This window comes from Corvus hawaiiensis, chromosome 6, assembly GCF_020740725.1.
Source record: "Corvus hawaiiensis isolate bCorHaw1 chromosome 6, bCorHaw1.pri.cur, whole genome shotgun sequence".
NCBI classification, from domain to species: Eukaryota; Metazoa; Chordata; class Aves; order Passeriformes; family Corvidae; genus Corvus; species Corvus hawaiiensis.
The window spans coordinates 5,976,317-5,999,963 of NC_063218.1; the positions used below are offsets into that span (position 1 = coordinate 5,976,317).

Below are 23,647 nucleotides of genomic sequence, written 5' to 3' on the forward strand. Positions count from 1 at the left end.
TGTGTAAGTTGAGCTTTGCTAGGAAATTGTTATATGGCTGAACTAAACTCAGTAAAAAGATTAAATTATATTGGTAGGTAATTGAATTGTGATATTAAATTGCACCAGAGGAGGTTTAGACTGGGCATTAGGAAGCATTTCTCTAACAAGATATGGTTCAGACATTGGAACAGGCTTCCTAGACAGGTGGTCAATGCCCCCAGCCTGTCATGTTTAAGAAGCATTTGAACAATGCTCTTAAAATATATTAACTTTTGGTCCATTCTGAAGTGGTCAGACTGTTGGACTAGACAATTATGTTAGGTCCCTTTCAACTGAAATAGTCTACTCTGTTCTAAAATTAAATTAAATTTTGGGACAAGTCAGATTTGAATGCCAGCAGTTCCTGGGTCCCTGCTTTCCAGAACTATCAAATATTATCTAACCTTTGGAAAATGAACCCTTTAAAGAAAGCTGAATGTGGCACATATCAAAAAACTGATCATCACTGAAGAAGTAGCCTATATTTTTTTTAACCAGTACAGGAAGTATTGGAAGTATGTGAAAATGCTGCTAATAGTGATAAAGAAATGTAGCATGAGAATACCAAAGGTGGATGAACACTGTTCACAAAGCAAGGCACTGCTTTCACTCAGCAACGTGGTGCTAGTCAGTTGGTTACATGTAGTCGTGTTTTTCAGGAGTTATTGTCCAAAAAGCTGTGAGTTATGACAACTCATTAGCCTTGAGCTTCTGGTCCATTTACAGCTCGTGAGTTAATAGTTTAATGGCATGTCTCAACATGGGAAGGTGTGAGAGGAAGGGTGTTGCAGTGGGGATCCTGCAACACGCATATATCAAACCAGGAGTCCCGTGGAAAGGAAATATATATATATAGACAGACAGATTCTTGCTAGCTGTTTCAGAGATGTTTATTTCTCCAGCCGCATGGCCGGAGCTCTGCCCAAGAACTGTTCCAGTCACGGGACCAAGGGTCCTTCTGCCCGCGCAGGGAACACAAACCAACCAATGGGAACGAGGCTGAGCAGGGGCAGGAAACCCCGTGTCTGTGCCCTCAGGGCCCCTCTCCCAGGGCTACACGGCAGGGGAGGGACCCCAACACCTCACCCGTTTTATTTTAGTAAAAGGAGAATGAAAACAACTGGATAAACATAACAAGAACAGTTTCAAAACAAAACAAGCCACCCTCCTGAGTCTTTAAATGTCCAAACAGATTCTCTGGAACATCTTAGGGCTGACAGAAGGGAGACAGAACTCTGAGCATGCTTTGTGGGGAAACTGAGGCAGGAGAGGGTTTAACTTCTTCCCTCCCCCTTTTCATCCCCCACTCGGCATTGGAAAGGGATTTTTGGGGAAACAATTGGCAAAAGCATGGTTTTGTGAGGGAAACCATGGGTGAAAAAAGGGATTGGGAATACACTGGGGGTAATAGGACATAGGGTAAAAGGGAAAGGTGGGATTAGGAAAGGGAAACTGTAGGGGGGGCTTACAATGGAGATACTGTCTAACATGACTACGATTTTTTGCATATATACTGCCTTTTACAGGAACACCATCAGGCCCAGTGACCTGCGATGCTTGTAACCCTTTTCTCCCTAGTACAATATTAAATTCCACCACTTCTCCATCTCCCAAGCTTGGGATCCATTTTTCAGGGTTATTCTTTTTAATAGCAGTTCTATGCACAAATATGTCTTGCTGGTTGTCATACCTTGTTATAAAACCATAATTTTGCTTAACATTATACCATTTTACTATCCCTAAGGTCTTAGTTGCTATGATCTTTTCCTTTTTTCGAGTGGCTGCTGTTTTCTGTCTCGCTGCGTCTTTGCTCTCTCCTTCGGTCGCTCCCGTGTTGGAATTGTCGGGGCTGCTGGTGCCTGCGCGCTCTTCCCGGGGTCGCGTTCGGGGCTGCGCGGGCCGGGCCGGGCCACGCCGCTCAGTTCTCCGTGCGTCGCCTCCTCTGGTCGCAGCTTCGCTGCCGCTGCCGGGCGCTGCACACACGTCTCGGCCGGGCCCCCGAGCGACGACTCCCCCGCGCCCCGCTCCAGCGCGCGTCTCGGCCGGGCGCGGCTCCGTTCCACCGCCATCGCCGCCAGCCGCCGCCCGCGTGCCGCCCCTCTCGGTCGGGCGTTCACGGGGCTCGCTCCACCACGCACTGCACAGGACCGGGCGGGCACCGCCGGGTCCCGCCGCTCCCCGCTCCGCCACCGACACTGCGGCTCGCGTGGCTCCGCCCGCGCGCGGGAACTGCCTCGCTGCTGCTCTCAGAGCGCTCGGTGCACGTGGCCTGGGCCGCACGGTCCCTGCGCCACGCTTCCCTTCACCAGGACACAGCTGACATTGCTCAACAGTCTCGGTAACTAAATAATATTCACGAAAATATTCTTCCATCGGCATATATTTTGACTCCAGTATTAACTGTGTCCAAACGGTTTTCCAAAAGCCCTTGGTAAGAATTAAATCCCAAGAAACATAGAAAAAGTTCTTAAACAACCATGCCAGGAAGTGTTTCAGTTCTTTTTGAGCTTGAATCAAGCTAAAATTTACAAATCGTTGTTCAAGAATCATTTTAAGTTTAAGATAAATGTCCATATGCGGCTCTGAGAGCCAAGAGTCTTCCCACGGTTCCTCCATAGTTCAGATATGGAATAGCAAAGCAAAACCAAGAAGAGGAATCCAAAGTTTCCAGGGTTTACTCACACAAATCAGTCGCTTAGGGATCGGGGATCGTTCTGCTCACAAATCTCCACCATTTGTTGCAGTGGGGATCCTGCAACACGCATATATCAAACCAGGAGTCCCGTGGAAAGGAAATATATATATATAGACAGACAGATTCTTGCTAGCTGTTTCAGAGATGTTTATTTCTCCAGCCGCATGGCCGGAGCTCTGCCCAGGAACTGTTCCAGTCACGGGACCAAGGGTCCTTCTGCCCGCGCAGGGAACACAAACCAACCAATGGGAACGAGGCTGAGCAGGGGCAGGGAAGCCCCGTGTCTGTGCCCTCAGGGCCCCTCTCCCAGGGCTACACGGCAGGGGAGGGACCCCAACAGAAGGGGAAAATTTTTCTAGATGAAAAATGTAATTTTGAGCTAAAGGGGACATTGCAATTAAGTTCTGTACCTGTCCCAGATGCCGTCCTCGTTCTAGACCATGGTCCCCTGACTTCTAAACCAGGGGTGTAATTGTGATTTTGAAAGTTTTATCGTAGAATCATAGAATGGTTTGTATTGCAAGAGACCTTAAATATCGTCTAATTCCAACCTCCTGCCATGGACAGGGACACCTTCCACTAGACCACCTTGCTCCAAGCCCCATCCAACCTGGCCTGGAGCACTTCCAGGAATGGGGCATCCACAGCTTCTCTGGGCAACCAGTGGCAGGGCCTCACCACCCTCACAGTCATTAATTTCTTTAAAATATCCAATCTAAACCTACTATCTTTCACGGGGAAGCCATTCCCCCTTGTCCTGTCACTCCATGGCCTTGTCAAAAGTCCCTCTCCAGCTCTCTTGCAACCCCCTTCAGGCACTGGAAGGGGCTCTAAGGTGTCTCCAGAGCCATCTCTTCTCCAGGCTGAATAGTCCCAGCTCTCCCAGCCTGTCTCCACAGCAGAGGGGCTCCAGCCCTGGCATCATCTCCATGGCTATCTCTGGCCACGTCCTCCTTAGGTTGGGGGCCCAAACCGAATGCCATAGCAAAACCAGGAGTGATAATTGTGTGTGATGATCCTAATGTTTTGTTGTCCTTTTTTCTCCTTCTCCCTCCTGCACAGGGACTCTGCAGAGGGATCGGATCTTTAAGAACCTCACTCGGAAGCGCCAGCGGGCGATGCGAAGGCGGGTGCACCAGGTGAACGGGCACAAGTTCATGGCCACCTACCTGCGACAGCCCACATACTGCTCTCACTGCAGGGAGTTCATCTGGTAAGAACAGCTCAAACACCCTGTCACAGAGCTCCCCAGTCTTCTGTGTTCTGGGGACAAGGCTCCCCCAGTCCTGAATCAGTCACTTAGGTCTTTACCCAGGGCCTCCGATGTGATGCCTCTTGGCCAGTCAGGTTTGGCAGGTTACGTTTATGCTGCAAACTGGAGTCTGCTGCAGAGAAGCCAGAGGTGATATGTATCTTGGGTGCTGGAAGCAAACTGAGTTGGTGTGGGGATGGGGCAGTGTCCCTCCCTTGTAACCACAGATGTTATTTCAAGGGAGAAAAAAGTAACGAGGCAACCTGAAGAAAGACCCCACTCACTGCAGTGGAGCATTGAGATTACACTGAGAAAAAACCAGTTGCTTGAAAGTTTAGAGAAAATTCCTGACAACAGAAAAGCCATCAGAGAGGTGTGAGGTGATGCACGTGGAGGAGTAGGCAGAGCAGGGAGAAAACATAGATATGTCTCAAAAGAACATGGAGTGGGAGAGATAATAAGAGGGTGTGGGCTGTTGGGATCAGTCTAATGTGTGTGGTGTGTGTTGTAATGAAGTTGAGGTATTTGAGAAATGAGAGTGAGGGGGAATATGGGGAATACAAGGCATATTGACAGCCTGCCCTGTGAGCCATGGCCTGTCCAGTGCTTTCCTGTGCCCTCACACCCCTGTGCTGGGTTGCACCACTACTGCTGGGCAGCTCTACCACGGGATCTGATAATTTGGGATCCTCCTGCATTTTGGCTCTGTCTTCTGTAATCAATCTGCAAGATGACTTGTCTTTCTGCCATTAAATTGTGTCTGTGTTTTCTCTTGGCCAGGGGCGTGTTTGGGAAGCAGGGATACCAGTGCCAAGGTAAGGTGCTCCTTTCCTGCATGGTGTGTGTGTGTGGGGGGGGATGTGCTGTTCTGGGAGTGCTTTCCTGGTCTGCTGGGATATCCTGCAGCTGTGAGCTGCTCTGGAGTCACCACTCCTCTTCCTCCCCAGGCAGCCAGGCCTGTGCTTTTGAGCCTCTGTCAGGTTTGTGTGGCTGCAGGAGCAGCCTCTGACATTCCTGCCCAAACAGGTTGTCCGGTTGCTGTTTCATCCTGTGCAAGTCCACTGAGTTGCTGGCTACATGCAACACCCAGCCAGGCTTGAGGCACCCAGGGTCCCTTCAGGACAGTGCCCAGCTGGTATTGGGACACAAAGTGACCTGCTGGAATGGCCACCCTCTCCCTTTCTCTCCCTATGAAGTTCAACAAAGTAGAATTAGGGAGTTTGTGACTTTGTGGGCTGGCACAGCACTTCTGCCTGAGCACATGGTTTGGCTGACTGGCTGTAGAGATGCCTGTGGTGCTTGTTTGCATTTAATTATTGTTCTGCCTTTCCCCTTTATTTTTTCCTTTCCCTTTTTCCCAGAATTACCTGCTTCATGGTCATTCAATATAGCCTAACACAGCCTGTTCCTGTTCAGTGTAATAGGGCACTGGTGTCCTCCTGTGAAAGAAAGCTGCATGTGGACAAAAACCACTCTTCCCTGGATAATTATTTCAGCAGCATTTTTTGAGTAGTTTGAGAAGCTACACTGTTGTTTCTGTGCCCATCACCCATATTTGATATAGGCAGCTGTTCTCTAGGCTGTGTGAATGATCCAGTGCAGAATTTCTGTTGCAGTAGGTTGAAGATACATCTCCAGATCTGTTGTTAATTCCAAGCCACTGATTATTTTTCACATCTTTACGGTGTGCTGATGATGCAGCTGAGCCTTAAGGAGCCCAGCTGGTGGGTTGATGTGTTCTGAGTCTTCCAAGGGCTCTTTTCAGCGTGCCTCTTTTATTTCCTAGTGTGCACCTGTGTTGTACACAAGCGCTGCCATCACCTCATTGTCACAGCTTGCACGTGCCAAAACAATACTAACAAGAACGATCTCAAGGTAAAGTCACGTTGGTTATTTTGGGTCATCATACTTTGGGGCTGTCTGGATTGCTGGGTTTGTCCTGTAGCAGAATTTACTCTATGTTACCTTTATTCATGGGTTTAAAAGTGAGAAAAAAGTGATAGATATCTGCATAAAGGCCATGCAATGTCATCTGGTTTTTCTTCTGTCGATGCCATTAACTGTTTGGACTAGCACATCGTGTAGGAAATCAGGATATCTTCATTGGAAAACATCAAAAAGTAGCAAATCCACTGGTTTTCTTGGTAATTTTCTTGCATGATTAACTGTGGTGCAATCAAAATTTGGTGCCCGGTGCTTAATGTGGATTTCTCTGGCCAACCACTGGTCTTTGTTTTGCCTCTTTTTTCTTTTCTGGTTGCCTGAAGGGCCCATTTAGTTGTTGCTCCACACCTTTGCTCTGTGAAATACATTGTAATAAAGAGCCCTTGCATAACTTGTATTTCTGAAGGTTTTCTTTCGTGTTAGTTTTGGCTGTGTTTGATGGGAGTAACATCCCTGCCTAACACTGCCCTGTGCCTTGCATGTCTCATTTCTGAGCTGGAAATGGTTCAATAACTGTTTGAGGAAAAATCAAATCAAATCTATTTATTCACGAGGCAGCTCTGTGTTTTGTGGCATGCAATCACCTTTTGTTATTTCTTGCCTCCGAACTGCTGAGCTGAACTCCTTAAAATGACCCCTTGACAAGCCAGATGAAAATAAGTTAAGAAGCCTAAGGGTAAAGTGCAAGTTAAATAGTGAATGTCCTCACCCTTCCCTCGGGATTATGAAGGTTTTATAACACATTTAAACGACTTTAAAAGAAGGCAGAAGTGAGGAGGCACCACTCACCTTAAATTTCTTGTTCCAGTCACACCCCTGACTTTTCTTTAATAGAGTTATGGGTTCCGCCTCAGCTTTCCAGGATCTGCATCTGACTTTGAGAAACAAAGTCAAAAGTGATGAATTTCCTTAATGGGGACTGGTTTCTTCAGCCATTGGAACATTTTTTTAAAGGTGTCCTTGGGATCTAAATGATATGCAATTGGGAAAGAACAAGGTTACAAAGGGGATGATTGCAAGTGATAGAGTGAAATGTGTGCCTGAAAGGCTGTTAATTACAAGGAGGGTGAGAAGAGGAATGAGAATTTTAGGAGGAGCTGTGAAAGCAATTCTATATTAAAATTAATAAAATCAACAGTTTGACCTAAAGTTACATGTTTTTGCACATAGTATGCAAGTCAAAGATGTCATAACTGCGGGATTAAAAAAGCTGTAGCTCACACTGCAGTGGGATTGGTTTGTTTTGAGGTAATCTAATTCTAACTTGTCTTTAAGAGTTTAAAATTGGCTAGGCAGCCATTATTTTAAAGTCTGCTTTTCCAGGTAGTCTGGAAAAGCAAGGAAAAGCTGGCCCACAGCAGGTGAGGCTCTTAATTCAGTATTCACTTGCAGTAAACCTCAGTGAGGTGATGGATCAGGACATTTTCTGACTTGAAATTATCATCTTAGGTTTGCACTTAAATGCCTGTATGTAAATGAACACCAGCTTATATATGTGTATTTGAATTTTAAACCTGTGCTTTCCTTTTGGTGCCTCAGGTAACTGAACAGAGGTTTGGGATCAACATTCCTCATAAATTCAGCGTCCACAACTACAAAGTCCCAACGTTCTGTGACCACTGCGGGTCCTTGCTCTGGGGGATCATGCGACAGGGTCTACAGTGTAAAAGTGAGCAGCTTCTCATTGTTGCCTTTTCACAAAATGCATTTATTTTTAGACTCTTGATGCCCCGTGTGAGCTTGATTTGTGCAACCTTCAGGAGAAAGCTGAGTGATGAACATTCTTCTTTGTTAAGAGTTAAAAAAAAGGCGGATCTCCTTTTTAATCTCTGGCTGCCAGAAGGACTCTACTCAGCACTCTCAGCACAGCTTTGGTTAACTTGCATTATTAAAAGTATTCTGCTTCCTGCGTTCGTATTCTCCCTTTACCTGAAGGTTTTTGCTCAGCTGGTGAGATAAGGCAGTGAAAAGGCATCCGAGGGGAAAAAAAGGTCATTGCTTTAGGCTGACTGCTAAGCCTGTTAATTGATGACTAAGCATGTCCTGGTGTTACATTTTTGTTTCCGTGATCCAGACTGTAAAATCCTTGCCTTCGCCTCCCACAAGAGGGTGTGTGTGTGCCCATGAGTTAGAGCAAGAATGACTTTTGTTTCCCACTGAACACTGTCTTTAAAATTAGATACACGAAAATGGAGGGGATGTTTGTTGTGAATTCTATGGCATTATAAATACTAATTGTACTTACAGGCATAGCTGCAATGGTAGCTACGTACCTCAAAAATACATGCTTATTAAAAGCTTTAGGCAATGTGGCATCCTGCCTCGAGACTTTGGGGTCTGTTGCTGGTTTTCAGGAGTTTGTTCTTTTACAAGAGTTCTAATTTTTACTTCTACTTAGATCAGTGGCAAAAATCCCTCTAGTGTAAAGATACAGAGTAGATCCAGATGGGTGTATTTCCTGAAGTGAGATTACTAAATTGTTTCTCAGCAGCAAACCCCTCCAAGTTATTTTAATTGTTCCTTTGCTTTTACTTTCCATTGCCCCTGTCAGTCTGTAAAATGAACGTCCACATTCGATGCCAAGCAAACGTTGCTCCAAACTGTGGGGTGAACTCAGCAGAGCTTGCAAAAACCTTGGCCTGCATGGGTCTGCAACCGGGAAGCATTTCCCCAAATTCGGTGAGTCTTTTATCTTTTTTCTTCTCTATTTAAAACATTTACAACTGAATCTTCATATGGGTGCAGGAGAGGGCAGAGGCTTCCCATAGGACAGATAGTGTTGGGTGGTGGACTGCAGGAATAGGTCTGTGGCTTGTGGCAAAGGCCTCACCTGGAAAATGGATGTTTGATGTCCAGGCTTTCATCTCTAGGTGTTCCTTTGCTCTGTGCTTATGTTTCACAGTGCTGTGACTATTCAACACTCTTCCATGTGCTTATCACAAATGAGAGCAGAATAAGACCCCCTGACTAATTAAAAATCAGTATAATTCATGACATGCATTTTTTATTTTTAGTGCAAGCACAAATGCTGTCTGCATGTGTGGTGTATGATAGAGCAGAAGAGCTCAAGAAGAAACCTAGTTCTCTTCCCAGCTTTGTCACTTTTTCTGTGTGATTTTGGGGAGCCCATTTCACTCTTCACTACATCCCTAGCCAAAATTTGTGGTCCCTGTCAACGCAACAAAAAGAAAATATTAAAACCCAAACCATAATTTCCAGACTTGGTAAATATTCTCATACAATTAGCCATTGATCTACCACATCATGCTGTATCAACCTAGCAGGCTTATTAGGCTGTGGTGCCCCTTTTGATTTCAGTTGGTTTATAGCAAACTCTTACCTCTGCTCTTCTCCCTGTAGCAGTTCAGGGGGACAGTTATCCTGGGAGTTACAGGGAAATCCCCTACTCCCTTCTCTGTTCTGCAAAAATCAGCACTTGTTAACGCTTGTTGTTGCATCATCTGCACATCAAAAGGAGATGAAAACAGAAAAAAAAATAAAAATCTGTGCTTGGTGTTTAACGATCTCTTCTTGTTATTTGTGAGCTAAAGAGTCTAGGAAATGTTTGGACTGTGCTGTATGGACAGCCCTGAATGGCTTTAAGCTGAACGAGGGTGGATTTAGATAATATGTTAGGAAGAAATCCTTTGCTGTGGGGCTGGTGAGGCCCTGCCACTGGTTGCCCAGAGAAGCTGTGGATGCCCCATCCCTGGAAGTGTTCAAGGTCAGGTTGGATGGGGTTTTGAGCAAGCTGGTCTAGTGAAAGGTGTCCCTGCATGTTAGGGATTTGGAACTAAATGCTCTTGAAGGTTCATTCCAACACAAACCATTCTGTGCCTCTGTGGCTGCTCTTGGTCCCTTGCCCATGGTGACGAGTCTCCTGTGCAGGAGGAACTTTGCTGTACACCAAAGTAGTCACAAGATGGAGCTCATGAAGTCCGTGTGACTTCGTTTAGACCAGTAAACTGAATAGAAGTGCTCGTTTGTATGCACATGCATACCTGGAGAGCTGTGAGCAGAGGGCACTGGAGGTTGGCTTGATCTTTGTGTACTTCAAAATTACGAGCTCTGGAAATGTGTGCTAATACTGGTACAACTCCTGAGTATGCAGCACCTCACTGCTGGCATGGGAATGAACAGCTTTCCATTGAATTTGGAGCAGTGGAGGAAACCAGCAGCCCAGATGTGGAAAAGAAACATGTTTTGAAGTTGGGATCCCACTGAACTGGGCTTTGAGTAAGAGTCTAAAAATCACGTAGAAACCTAAGAAATTCAGATGAAATTCTCTGCCAGGGTTTGAGATCTCACCAGCACTTTGCCTATTGCAGAATTTATGCAGTCCTCCTTACTTTCCTGGTAAATAGAAGACTTGGATTCCCCCACTCATTCTCTTTTTTTTTGTGGGGAGTGAGGATGGAGAGAGTCAACCTTGCCTCTCAACTCTTGGGGATGGTCCTGTGCGGGGCCTGGAGTTGGGCTCGATGATCCTTGTGGGTCCCTTCCAACTCAGCTTGTTCTGTGATCATCTGTCATGTGCTGGGCAGTGGGTTTACAACCTGAAATGCCCAGGTCACCAGAGCTGGTGTTGACATGTCAGCACAGCCCTGAGCAGTGCCAGCTTTGGCCAGCCACATGTGGCAGCTGTGTGATGCTACCAACACACTTTCTGTCCCAGTAGCCGTAAAGTGCCCCAGAACAGGCCCCAAATGCCGTGGTTGGTGGGTTGATCACCTGTGAGCACCTCTGAGGAAGAAGTACAATTTCTACACAGACTGACACTTCTTTGCTTTCTTCCACAGAAACTGGTTTCGAGATCTTCATTGAAACATCAAGGAAAAGGCAGCCTGAAGGATGGCAACAACATTAGTGAAAGTTCAGCAAGCAAACTTGGGATCAAAGACTTAACCTTCCTTCGTGTATTGGGAAAGGGAAGCTTTGGAAAGGTGAGAATTATTCGTGGCTATTTTGTGTGAAACCACATTCCTTATTTAAGAAGCCCCAAGGTAGGTGAAGTGATTTCATAACATGAAATCACTTCACAGGCTGTCTGGTGGTACTCCAGAGCAAGTACTAAGCAGTACTTCCTTTGTGCAACAAAGTTGGTTACAGAGAACAAGGAGAAAAAGGAAGAGAAAGAAAGCTGACAGCAAAGTGAGGAATTGGATATCACAGAAAAGAAGTTAGTACCTGAAGGAACAGCTGCATGCCAGGGCCTATACCAGGAGCTGCAAGTGTGTGTGTTAACACTCGTTTGGGCAGTATTTTTTGGAGCATGTAAAGACTTTTCCTTTAAAGGCAACAAGGCAGTGGTTTCAAATGTGGTGAGATGGGGGTTTTGCTTCTCTGCCATGAAGCTGATGTGAAAGAGTGTGTTTGAGTTTTAAATCTGAGGAGGGAGGTGGGATGAGTGTCCCTGCCCAGGCAGTGTGTGCTGGCACAGTGGGTGACCTTTGTCAGCCAGCCGTGTGCCAGACAGGAGCAGCGTGTGTGGGTATTTCTGTCCAGAGCAGCCTGCTGCAGGCAGTAGTGTGTGTCATTGATTATACACTGATGCCCATGCTCACAGGCTGACTCACTTTGGTCCACAAGCCTGGTCATGAGATAACTGACCTTTATAGCCTGGGAAGGTGTGAGAGGCTCTGTGCTGCTCAGAGGGCTCAGCCCTTGCCATTCACACTCGCTTTTGGTTTAGGTGATGCTTGCCAAGATGAAAGAGAGTGGGCAGCTCTATGCAGTGAAGGTGCTGAAGAAGGATGTCATTCTGCAGGATGACGATGTTGAGTGCACCATGACCGAGAAACGCATCCTCTCCTTAGCAAGGAACCACCCCTTCCTCACCAAGCTCTACTGTTGCTTCCAGACTCCTGTAAGTATAGCCCAGGCAGAGGCCAGCCTTCCTCCTGACACTGGCTGGCATGAGGAACCCTGTTGTGTATTTGGCTGCTGACCTGTTACAAATGTCCACTTCAGACCCAGGAGAAGCCTCTCTGCTTGAGGATGAACAGAGCGCTCTGCTATATTCCACCTCTAACATCTGCTGGGCATTTGGCAAACAAAATCCTGGCTTTTTCTAAGCTCCCTAGCAAATTGGTAAGGCACAAAGCGTTTCTTTGTGTCTTACCTAGAAACATCTCTGTTCCATTGAATGTTTCCAAGTGCAAATGTCTACACATCTGTAGTGTCCTCTGGTTGCTCTGGGATCTCAGGCTCTGCTCTGTTGCTGCCTGAATTTTTAGCTGGACTGTATTTGCATTGAGTTTTCTGCAAACTTAAAGATTTGTACTTGGAACCAGAGGTTCCTGTCTCTGCCAGCCTTTGTAGACTGCTCAGAAATGAATGAAAGATCCTTCTGGGGTTCCTGGAAAGGGTCTGCCTGACATGGGTGGACACTGAGTCAGATCTGTGTACAGTTGGTATTTCTTTTTGTGTAGGGAGGACAAATTGGCAGCATTGCTGTCCCTTGTGCCCTGTGTACCTCAGTGGAGGACAGCACGTGGGCTGAGTGCCTGGCTGGGAGCCTCATTTGGTGTGAGCTGGTGGCTGGAAGCCTCTTGCTGGTGTGGGTGGTGGAGGGGGGAGTGTCTGAGATGGAGGCAGTGGCCACAAGGTGAATTTGGGAGTCCCTCAGCTAAGCTTTTATTAGGACCAAAGCATTTTCTGCAGTGTAGATCTTCAAAACTGCCTGGGCTCTTTTCCAGTTGCATTTTTTTCTTTGCTATGGGGCAGTAGAGCTTGTTTTCCTCTTACAAGAGGCAGGAGAAACTTGCCCTTTTAATTGTAGCTTTTCTCCTCCTACATAAACCCAAAATACTTCAAAAAAAAAACCAAACAGCCACCCACCCATTTCTCTTTTCACTGGGGTGATGCAACAGCCAGCTCTGGAGGTGAAGAGCTGTGCTCATTTAGGGTGGAGCCCTTGGGTAGACTCACATAATTGAAATTGAATGGTTTGTGTTGGGTTTTATTAATACACAGCTCACATGGTTCACAGAGCAGCTGTGCTGTATAGCAGAAATGAAACTTACAGCTCACCGTTGTCACTAGTAACCAAGGAAACTTTTATTTCATGGTATTTCAAGTTGTAATGACTTTCCTGAAGTATTGGAAATGTTCAGTATTGATGTGTTCTGTTTGAGGTCAAATGTGGGTTTTGCCACTCGTTGCTATGGCCTTTGCTATGGCTTTGCTGACTGAATTTGCAGTGTAGATGTGAAAACAGCAAATGTGCTCCTGAGCTGTGTAGAGTGTTTCCCTTGAACTTGGGGAAGACTCAAGGTCACTGTGTGAGCGCTGTTTGTCATGTTCAAAAAAAATTGAACGCAATCTGCTGTGGGTGCAGGCAGAGTCTTCTGGACTGGTGAAGTAATCGCAGAGTCTTTTGCAAAGAGGAAGAAAAGGGGAGAACTCAGCTTGTTTAGACTAGCAAATTGTAGGTAAAAAGAGGATCTGATCGATGTCTGCAGATGTCAAACACTGAGGAGGGAAACAAAGCTGTCAAGATGCTGGCTAAGATTAAAGGAGTCTAGATTGGCCATGGGTACAGTTAGACTGGAAATTAAAAGGAGGTTGCTAAACAGTAGAGCAGCCTGGAACAGGAATTTCTGGACCAGCTTGTCGTCAGAGGAGCAGAGGGAAGAACCCCTCAGCCCTTGGTGCCCTGAGCACAGAGCTGGTCAGTCCTTGAAATGGTACCAAGGGAGTGGTGCTTGTATAGCAGGACCCTGCTATTTCCAGTCTTTCCTGGGTTCCTCTTTTACTTGAATCCCACTTTGCTTCATTGTCTGGATTGTCTGTAACAGAAAACCACTTCCCCTCTGATGATAAACAACACCAAAAAGGGAAGTGTTTGCAAAAAAAGTGTAGATGGTTCATAACATCTTTTGCCCATGGTCTGCACTCAGTGACACCCACTTCAATCCAGAATAACCAGATTTAAATTGCTTACAAAAGCACAATTAAACCCCTTTGCTATAGTAGAGAAATGATTGCAACCCCAGGGTATTCACTGGACCCAATCCTTCCATGAGGTCTTAACCAGGCTGATACAAACTTGGGATTTCTGTTTATTTTTTGTATGGCATGGGGATATCCCCTCCATTAACAAGACCTTGGCAGAAAAAGATATATATATATTTATATATTTATATATATTTTTATATATATATATAAACCATTATATATATAAAAAGAGTAACCACTTACTCAAAATGTCATCCTGCAGCCATATTTAAAAAGCTATGGACTGGGGGCACGGTAGCACAAATACCCAGTTTGCAATTACATGGAAACCACATCACATGTATCACAGTTACAGCCCAGACTCTTAAAATGTGGTATTAATGGTTCATGTTATAAAAAACAAAGCACAGCTCCCGGCTGCCATGGAGATCCTGGATACATAATGACCTATGTTATTACTGCCTTTAGTAATTTTTCAAGAACTAGCTGTTTTGAGGCCTCCTACCATTTGTCAAGGCCAAGTCAGAGCCTGATCCCATAGGTCAGGACAAGCTGGGACTGACTGGCAGAGCAGTAGCCCAGCTGGAGGGCAGACAGAGCTTATGGTAGGTGCCAGGCTCAGTATGAGCCAGCAGTGAAGCCCCATGGAACGTGAGCTAAATTATGGACTGGGCTGCTTCAGGAGCTCGGGAGAGTCATTATCCGTTCTTCCCGGCACTGGCGAGGCTGCACCTAGAACAGGGGTGTCCAGTTATGGCCTCACCTCTCCCAGTTCAAGAAGAAATCATGGAAACTCAAAAGGAAGGCTCTTGGAAGTGCCTGAGATGCTGCTGCAGTTTGAGGACAGCGCACTCATGGGTTCTGAGGATTTGGCTGGATCCAGAGCAGATTGAATTCTGGTTCTTTTATAATATCCCACCCAAACCAGCAAACTCTTCCCCTGGCTTAAGGAGCCTGAGGGTGACTTTAACAGCCTGGGACATGTCTGTTCTGCACGCTGTGATGTCATCTGGTGCCAGGAATGCACCATTCTTCCAGGGATGCCCATCCCTGGAAGTGTTCAAGGCCAGGCTGGATGAAGCTCAGAGCAACCTCGTCTAGTGAAAGGTGTCCCTGTACAAGAGAGGAGGGTTGTAACTAGATGACCTTTAGCATCTCTTCCAACCCAAACCATTCTGTGATTCTATGATTAGCTGAGCAGGCACAAGTACCCGAAACAGCAATGCATTACCCGAGTTCATCTATACTGCTGCTGCTTCTGCTTGCCTGTTTTAGAGCTGGCTGAGGTTTTTCTGAGCTTACGTTAGCCACTGACGGTTTTCAGAAAGGTTTTCTGTTCTCTTGTGCTGCCTCTGTGCTCAGTGTGACCCTGCTTTAGTCTCAGCTGCAGCGTAAGTGATGCCTGCCAGCAAGGGTGGCTTTGTTTGCCCAGGGTGGGCTGAGGCTGCCTGACCTCCTCCTCGCTCCATCAGGGCTGAATCCTGCAGCCACTAGGTGGTAGGAGCTGCAAGGGCTAGCTCTGCCTGGTGTGGGTCACACTTTTCAGAGCCTAAAGATGAAATAGCAGCAGCTCAGCAGGCTGGCAGAGGCTGGATGTAGCCATCTGTGTGCCCAGCACTGGGCTAGGCAGTTTTGGACTTGCACCTCCGGATTCCTTTCCTGTGAAAGGCAAGGAAAGAGTCCAACTGCTCCATTGCAGGGGGGTAATTAAAGTCCTGCTCCAGCTGCATCTGTGGGAGGTCTTCCTTGCTCACCATATCTCTGTTTTTTAAAATTTTAAACTTTTTTTTAATTGAAGGCCTTACCTTGGGAGCTTTCCACCTTGCCTAAGCCATTTAACTCTGCTTTTTTCTAGGGCCTTAGAATAATTCTTTAGTGTCAGAGAGGATTATGCTTCCTCTCCAGTAATCTGTGAGTTGCTGACAGGTGCTGGGACCTGAGGATAATCACGGATCCTGAATTAGGGGTCACAAGCACCAAAAAGTGTTTGTTTCCTTTTACCTGACACTGGTGTCATCCAACACTTCAACAGTACTGTCCTAGAAGGGGTGAAAGAGGCTATATATATAAATAAATAAGTCAGGAATGTGATCCTGGGGAATGTGAATCCTGGAATGTTTTAATTAAAATCAGCTTGCGGTAAGTAGGTCCTGTCTTCTTTGGGGTTTAGGAGCCATCCTTCCTGCACAGGTGGTTTGCTTTTAAATCCTTTTGTCTCCACTCATATGCATGAGAATGAAGAGGGCTGGGAGAGATCAGCTTCCCATGCAAATAGAGTCGAATAGCTTCTGGGTTTTATGTTTATTGCCCTTATCCCTTTTCTCATAACCAAAGAGTCCTTCCAGGGGACTGTCCCCCAGGCGATGCTGTTCCCAGCACTGTCCCCGTCAGCCAGCCTGATCGTTATATGGATTTGCTTTCCCTCTGGCTCTGCTGACAGTTGCTGAGGCTCAGAGCATGCCCCTATTGTTCCAAAAATAGTGGGACACGAGAACTTGGCAGAGGGATGTGATTTTTCTATAACGAGCATCCTTCAAGATAATAATGAGCAGGGTGCTATTTAAGCCAGGCGGGACTGGCCTGGGACTCCAGGACAGTATAATCATGGAACTGGTCCCATTTTACAAGGACAGCCTGCTGTTTGGCATGCAGTTTTTTTGTCCCCTTTACTGGCTGCAGGCTGATCAACATGGAAGAGGAAGGTTTCTCCACATCTCCACTGGCTCTTGGGACACTCAGGCAGTTCTGCCAGGGTCAGCGTGGGCATCTTGTCAAGGGTCACCTAATTGTTTAGAGAGATGAGCCTGTATTTCACCTCCCAGAAGTGTTAGAGCTGACCTGGAGCCTTCAACAGGGACATCATTTTCAAGTGAGGGCCCACGAGCCAAAGTGGTGGGACTGAGAGGTGGCAGCTCACCCACCCCTTGCCCCCAGGTGCCACAAGGGAGGCCTAAGTGCCCTTGTTTGTCCAGGGGAGTCCTCGGTCATGGTCCCTCCAGGGGATCATCAGCATCAGCCTGGTTGTCCACCAGTGACTCTAGTGTCACCAGGTGGGTAGAGCACAGGGCAGAGCACGATGTGCTGGAGGTGAGGGAGGCTGGAGTGGCAGTGACAGCTTTCCTGGGGCTCTGGGAGATGAGGAAGTGCCCTGACACAGACTTTGGAGTGTGCTGGTGGGCATTCAGGAATTAGTGAGGCCTCTTTGATGTTCTCTTTGCAAGGCACTGAGAAGGAGCAGAGAGGATGGCTTTGATCCACTCCCAGGCTCTGAACCCCCAGCATTCCCTCTGTGGCATGTCGTGGAGGCACAACTCTGTGCATGCATTCACGTGACAGCCAAATACACATCTTGGATGCTTTTCTGCAAGCACTGAGACTTCTATTCTTGAGAGTTGAGACCCATGTTAGCCCCAAACCACTCTGCTGGAAGGCTCTGCAAGTAAGGCTTGAAGGAGCTTGAGTTATGCTTTACCTGGGGTGGTGGGTTGGTTTTTGGGGTTTTTTTGACAAGGAGGTACAGGGGAATTTCCTCTCCCACCTTCACTCGCCAGCGCAGCTCCTGCAGGTGTGTGCACCGCGGTGCCCTCATGTTGGCTTTGTGACCACAGCAGGGACAGCCAATTTCTGCTTTCCTCTGGCTCTCGTCCCATCTAGCACAGCATAAAAGCAGGCTAGCCAAAAGTGCACCTTTCTGTGGTTTGACAGTGTTCACATCCACCAAAAACCCCTGATGTGTTTGCTGGCACACTGGTTCCAGTTGTCAGTGAACCAGACGTGCCAGGCCTCTGCAGCCTGCTCGGAAAGGCTCTGCTTTTTCTGATGTGTGCAGTGACACCTTGCAGTGGTGACTTTGTTGCAGGAACATTCGAGGCTGGGGTTTTTTTGCAGGCAGGAGGTGAAACAAGATCAGACTGACATTTCTGACTCTAATCTGTGAACTTTGCTGGGCGTCCACACTTGGGCTGCACACTGAGGTGATGTGAGCTGAGGTGAAAACATGAGCTGGAGGGTTGGAAGGGTCAGCTGCCATCGTCGTGTCGTAGTTCCCCAGAGTAACTTTCTGACCCCAGATGGTTGAGGGACTTTGGATATTTCCATTTTCATGAAGCTGAAATAAATGCCTGTCTCCATCTGCAGTGGCTTAGGGGAGAGAGTGTAGCTTGGACAAGTCATCAAGCTCAGTGCAAGGGTAGCCAAGTGTGTTGCCTATGGTTAGCCACAGTATGTGAAAGTAGTATTTTTTGGCCTTAAAATCAAGGAAGTTGCAGCATAAAAGGGGATCAGAATGGAAGCAGCTCTGAAGCAGCCTGAGCAAGCAGGTGCCAGTCAGTATTGAGGAGGAAGAGGAAGAAAAAACAAAGGCAATCTAAGCTCATAGAAGAGGTAACTAACTGAGGTGTGAGCCAGTGGTGCTTTAGCTTTCAGTCTCTTTGAATCCATATTGCTTTCCAGGTGATGTTTAAGGTGAGAAGGTGATTTACACACCCTCACAGCAAGCTGTTTCCAAGTGGCTTTGGGAGTGTTTTGGCGCTCTTAATTTTTGTGAAGACCTTTGGCTGAGCTCATAGAGGTCTCTAGCCTTCCCTAGCCCTGCCTGAGCCAGCAGATAGTGCAGAGCTCAGTATTTTGTAAAATGGGAAGAGCTATTGCAGGTTGGTCACTCTAAACTGAAAACACCAATTTCAGTAGCCTTTTTGAACTGAAGGGTGTAAAAAAAGCATGGTATTTATAGGGTTATTCTCTTCTGAGACACCAAGATGCGAGCAGCCAGCTGAGGGGTGCAGATGTCCTATAAATCTTTGATTAAGAGGTAATGTCTACAGTCATACACTCGAGTTCCTTATTTCTCAATTTATTCCCCTCTAAGTTCAGCCAGTCCTTTGAATTTTTTTAATCTTTCAGGTGGGAAGAAGTGTTTATGTAGTTTTCTGCACCATTTTAAAAGGTCTGGAGGGGAAGATTTTGTTTTGCTTCTTCTTTCAATTTGTTTTTTATCCTTGTAATATCTTATTTTAATGATGCTCCAAGTGTCCTTTTTTTTAGTTGGGATTAAAAAAACAGACATTTTTTTTCACATAATTGGTTGACTTACCTGAGTTTTGATTTTTTTTTTTCTAGTTCGGGTCTGGTCTTGTTTCAAATGGAACACACACAGGTGAACAAGATAATGATCATCCTTTTGCACACACACTGTGTGAAAGTTTCTAGTGAAAAGATGAGCTAATAGTGTAATGCTGCTATGAATTAGGCTGTCTTGCAGGGAGGGGATGAGGAGGAAGGATGTGTGTATGGTTCACTTGAATACCCCAGAAGAAGCATTGTTCCAGACAAATGACTGAATTTGCCTGTTACAAAAACTCTCCAGCATATGAGCTTGAAATTTCAGCCAAGTGGTTAAGAAAATAGGGACAGGAATTTGGAGGATACAGTCAGATTTGGGGGTTTTGTTTAGTTTTGGGGTTTTTTTCCCTGGGGCAAGTGGGAACCCACAACTCCCCTCAGCTAGCCCTGGTTTGTGGTTGTTGTTGAGCTCCTCTGGAATGAGCTCAGCGTTGATGCTGCTCTGTGCACCCGGGTGCCAGGGCTGCCTTTACCCTGAGGGACCCTGCAGATTTTATTTATGCAAATGGCAAGAGCCAATTTATGATTCTCTGGGCAATGTGTATGTGCCTTGTTGCAGTGGCCCCACAGGGAGCCTCATGGTGCCCACTGTCAGCAGCGTCAGAGAGCAGAGTGTGGTGGGGTGATAACCAAGGATAACTGCCCCATTTATGTGGTTGTGACAGTGGCTGGTGACTATGAAAGGAGCTAAAAACGAGCCTGGAGTAGGGAAGTGACCTGAGATTCTCAGAACTGTGTTCGCCAGCTGCCCAGCCTGGAGGAGACACCACATGCAGCTTATGCCCATTCTGAGTTGGCCTAATTTTCACTGCACCTCCTTCTAGCTTGAAAAACCACGCAAAACCAGCAGAAGAAAGAAACCTTCCCCTTCTCAGCCTTTCAGCTGCATCACACAGTGATCCCCTCATCTGGGTAGCCTCAGGGCTGGATGTGCTGTCTGTGGCTTGGTTCCCTGAGGCAGAAGTGGTTCCTGGGGCTGGCGGGCACTTCCACGGCCACTGAAGCAGGGAGGAAGAACAGCCCACGGAGCAGCACTGCTTGGCAAGCAAATGGCTGTAAAACCTGCTGCCTCTCTGCTTGGGAGTCCTGGGCCATGCCATGGCCATCACCTTTAATGTGAATGGGCTTCCAGCTGAGCCAGCACGGGGCAGAGGTGTTCCTTGATGTAGTTGCTGTGATTTGAAATCAAAGGACCAAATCTTTACCTGACATCAGTCACTGCCTTGCTCCGTTGCAGTCAGGCGAGAGTGGCTTTGTCTGGAAATTTGGGGCTGAGCTCATTAGATCTGCTCCTGTGCTCACACACGTGTTTGTAAAAGAGTTGTTGTCGTGACTGCTTCATGGTGAGCCTGTTCACAGGACACCTGTGATCCTCCCTGGATTTGAAACCATGTGTAAGGCCCCTGGACATCTGCCTTCCTTAACCCCCAGAGCTAGGAGCAGCAGGCAGCTCATGAGGGTGCTACCTTGGTTCAGGGGCAGGATACTGGGGGGAAGCATTCCCAACAGGAATTCATAGAATCTATGGATTCTGTGAGGGGCTGGGTATGAAATCATAGAATCATAGAATATGCTGAGTTGGAAGGGACCCAATCAGGATCATTGAGTCCAACTCCTGGCCCTGCACAGAACAGCTCTGTGCCTGAGAGCATTGTCCACACCCTCCTTGAGCTCTGCCAGGCTTGGTGCCCTGGGGAGCCTGTTCCAGTGTCCAGACACCCTCTGGGTGAAGACACTTTTCCTAATAGCCAACCTAAACCTCCCATGACAAAACTTCAGGCCATTCCCTTGCATCCTGTCACTAGGCACCAGAGAAGAGATCAGAGCCTGCCCCTCTGCTTCCCCTCATGAAGATGTTGAAGACCACAGTGGGGGAGGGGAAGCATTTCCAGCAGGAATTCATAGAATCTGTGGAGGGCTGGGTATGGAAGACAAGCATTTCCTCACAGAGCAGCATCTAAGAGTGGGGCATGGCTGTGTTAGTCCTACAAAGATAAATACTCAGTTACAAACCTGTTTATTATTCCTCCTTCAGATCCTATGCTTTGCAGTGCCTTGACCCAGATACAGATGGCCACTTGCACTGCTGGGGAGTTGGACATGTGGCTTTCTGGAGCCCAGTACTGAGAAATCACGGTTTATTTGCTCGCTCCCAGCAAGACCTAGGGCAGATTTTCTTTGTGTGGGGGTTGTGGACCACGAAGGGAGAACATTGGGAACACTGAGAGAGCCTGCCAGCTTTTGTAATTATCTTGTAATAATTTGCTTGCACGCTCCCTAAGCCCTGCTACTCTTTTTGGAAACAATAAAGTTTCTCTGGGAAGCAGTGACACAGCTGTCTCTGTTTGGGGATGATTTGGAAAGCCTGCCTTCTGCTCTGCAAAGCATTAACTGCCAAAACAGGGAAGAATGACTGTTTTCTTGAGGAGACCCTTTGGCTTCAGTGAACTCAGATTGAACCCAAAGCTGATTTTCTAAGGAGTTGTGTGCATGAATTATTTCCAAAAAGATGAAATGCAAACTAAGTGGAATTCCTGAGCCAGGCTGATTTTTCAGGGGGGTAAATTGGACCCTTGTGATTGGAGATAAGGTCCCAAGTGTCTTCAGAGATCTTTGGTCTTGTGTGGGTTGTACATGGACATCAGCTATGAGTAGAAGAGGGTAGAAGTTGGCCATCACACTGGAGGGAAAGGATGCTCTTTTAATAAAACCTGGATATTTTTTCTTCCCCTGTGATGACAAAGAGGGAAGGGTATGAGGATCCAAAACAGCTTGTAGAGCTGGTGAGGACAAAGGGCTTAAGTGATGCTTGAGATGGTTTTCAGTGTTTGCAAGGGGCAGTAACCAGTGTGTGGATTGTCCTTCTTGGTGGCTTTTGCAGTCAGGGACTTTCTTCAAGCCCCACAAAACCCCCTAAGACAATGAAAGAATATTATGGGTATTTACAGGTACTGTCAACCACTGCTGTGCTTCCAACAGCCTTTGCCCTGCTAATAAGTGAGCAAATAGGGATGGAAAACTGAAATTAAAAAAATAATTTTTTTTTTAAAGCCAAGAAAAATAAAAGAGACAGCTCTCTTGCATGAAAATTGATAGGATTAATCTCTAGGTGTAGTCCAGCCTTGAAATTAACCTGCCTGGTCCCATGGATTTTGTTTCCTTCAAGTGTTTCTTTAATTTACAGTAACAATTGCTCTGAGACTTTATTCATCTTGATCCCAGTCCAGGAATGGTGCAATGTGATTTCCTCCTGCGGCTGCCACTTGCTGCAAAGCCTTTCATGTCACTGTTTCCTGTTGACTCAAATGCTCCTTTCTTACCACGTCAAACAGAGATACCAGATCAGGGAGACTTCTGGGCAAAGCACAATAGAAAAATACACATGTGAGGAGTTCAGCACTGGGCCCTGTCGAAAAACAATTCAACTGCTCCTTATTCTCACTGGTAGTCCCCAAGAAAGGAGACACATAACTGACTCTTAAGTCAGGTCAAATTTGCAAGTGTCTGAACTATCTGCTGTTTTAAGATTTACTTTTCCTGGCCCCTTTTAAGGTTATTTACTCAGTCTTACTCTTCCAGCTGCAAATTGCCTTCTTTCTTTTTTTCTTCTTTCCTCTTTTTTTCCCTTCCTCTTTTTCCCTCTTTCTTCTCCCCTGTTTCCCCTGCCCTTCCCTGCCTCTCCCTCCTTCTCTTCCTCTCTTTTCTTTTCATTGCCCTCCTCTTCTCTTTTCCTTCCCCCCCCTTCCTTTCCCACCTCTTTTTTTTTTTTTTAATAGGACACTACTGGTTATTTTATTTCTTAATGATTCTTGGAGGAGTGGTTGGTCTTTGCAGCTTAGCAAGCTGATGGTCTTCCTTAAGAGTAAAAATGGGAGGCCTTGCCTGGCTTTTAGATGCTTTTCCCCAAAGGATGGTCATTAGTGCTCATTTTCCTAATGCTTGTTTCCAGGCATGTAGCAGACCAATGCACAAATGCTGCATTATAAACCAGTTGTAGTACCCATCCTGCTCTTTTCTTCAGCAGCCCCATGGGCTTTCTAAGTGTTAGGAAAGTGGGCAGACAATAAGCTGGACTTCTTTAAAATTAAATTAAAAAAAAAAAGTTTTGAAAGTTGAGTAACCCATAGTTCTGTATTTATGCTTGACCAGTGAAATGAGCCCATGGGTGGGTGTGACTGTATAACACATGTGGTTATGCTTGCTCAGGTTTGCAATTAGTCTGAAGCAAGAGCAGTTTTTAGCAAAAAGCTGCTAATTCCATGGCAGCAGTGATATGAATTTCAAAATCAGCTGTTTTGGTGCTCACCTGAACATTTGAGAAAGAAGTAGTGTCTTCTGTAAGCATCATAGTGGAGACGAGTACAACCAGAAGTCTGAGGTGGGCTGTGGAGTTTTGCCTGCTCTGGAGAAGCTGGACATAGATGTTTTAAGATAGGAAGAGTTAATTTTGCTTCCCTGAAGGTCACCTTTAAGGAAAGAATAGAAAATCCATGTGTGTTCACCTAAGTGCATGCATATTTATACAGGCATATGTATCACATAAATACGCACACGCCATCCCTCACTAGGCTGCTGGGAAATTAAATTGCTTCCTGTTGGGGATCTGGCAAGAGGGATTTCTTTTTTAAGTATGGGCTTGAGGAGATGCCTGGACA

General features: G+C 46.4%; 1 protein-coding gene across 3 annotated transcripts in view; it reads left to right on the forward strand.

The window, feature by feature from the left end:
* Positions 1-23,647, forward strand: part of PRKCH (protein kinase C eta) — a 116,131-nt gene that overhangs the window by 44,892 nt on the left and 47,592 nt on the right. For all 3 annotated transcript variants that reach the window (XM_048305855.1, XM_048305857.1, XM_048305856.1), the window contains 7 exons: positions 3,779-3,929; positions 4,749-4,783; positions 5,755-5,843; positions 7,452-7,581; positions 8,464-8,591; positions 10,712-10,855; positions 11,605-11,778. In XM_048305855.1, coding sequence (XP_048161812.1) covers positions 3,779-3,929; positions 4,749-4,783; positions 5,755-5,843; positions 7,452-7,581; positions 8,464-8,591; positions 10,712-10,855; positions 11,605-11,778 — 851 coding nt within the window. The remainder of the gene's footprint in view (positions 1-3,778; positions 3,930-4,748; positions 4,784-5,754; positions 5,844-7,451; positions 7,582-8,463; positions 8,592-10,711; positions 10,856-11,604; positions 11,779-23,647) is intronic.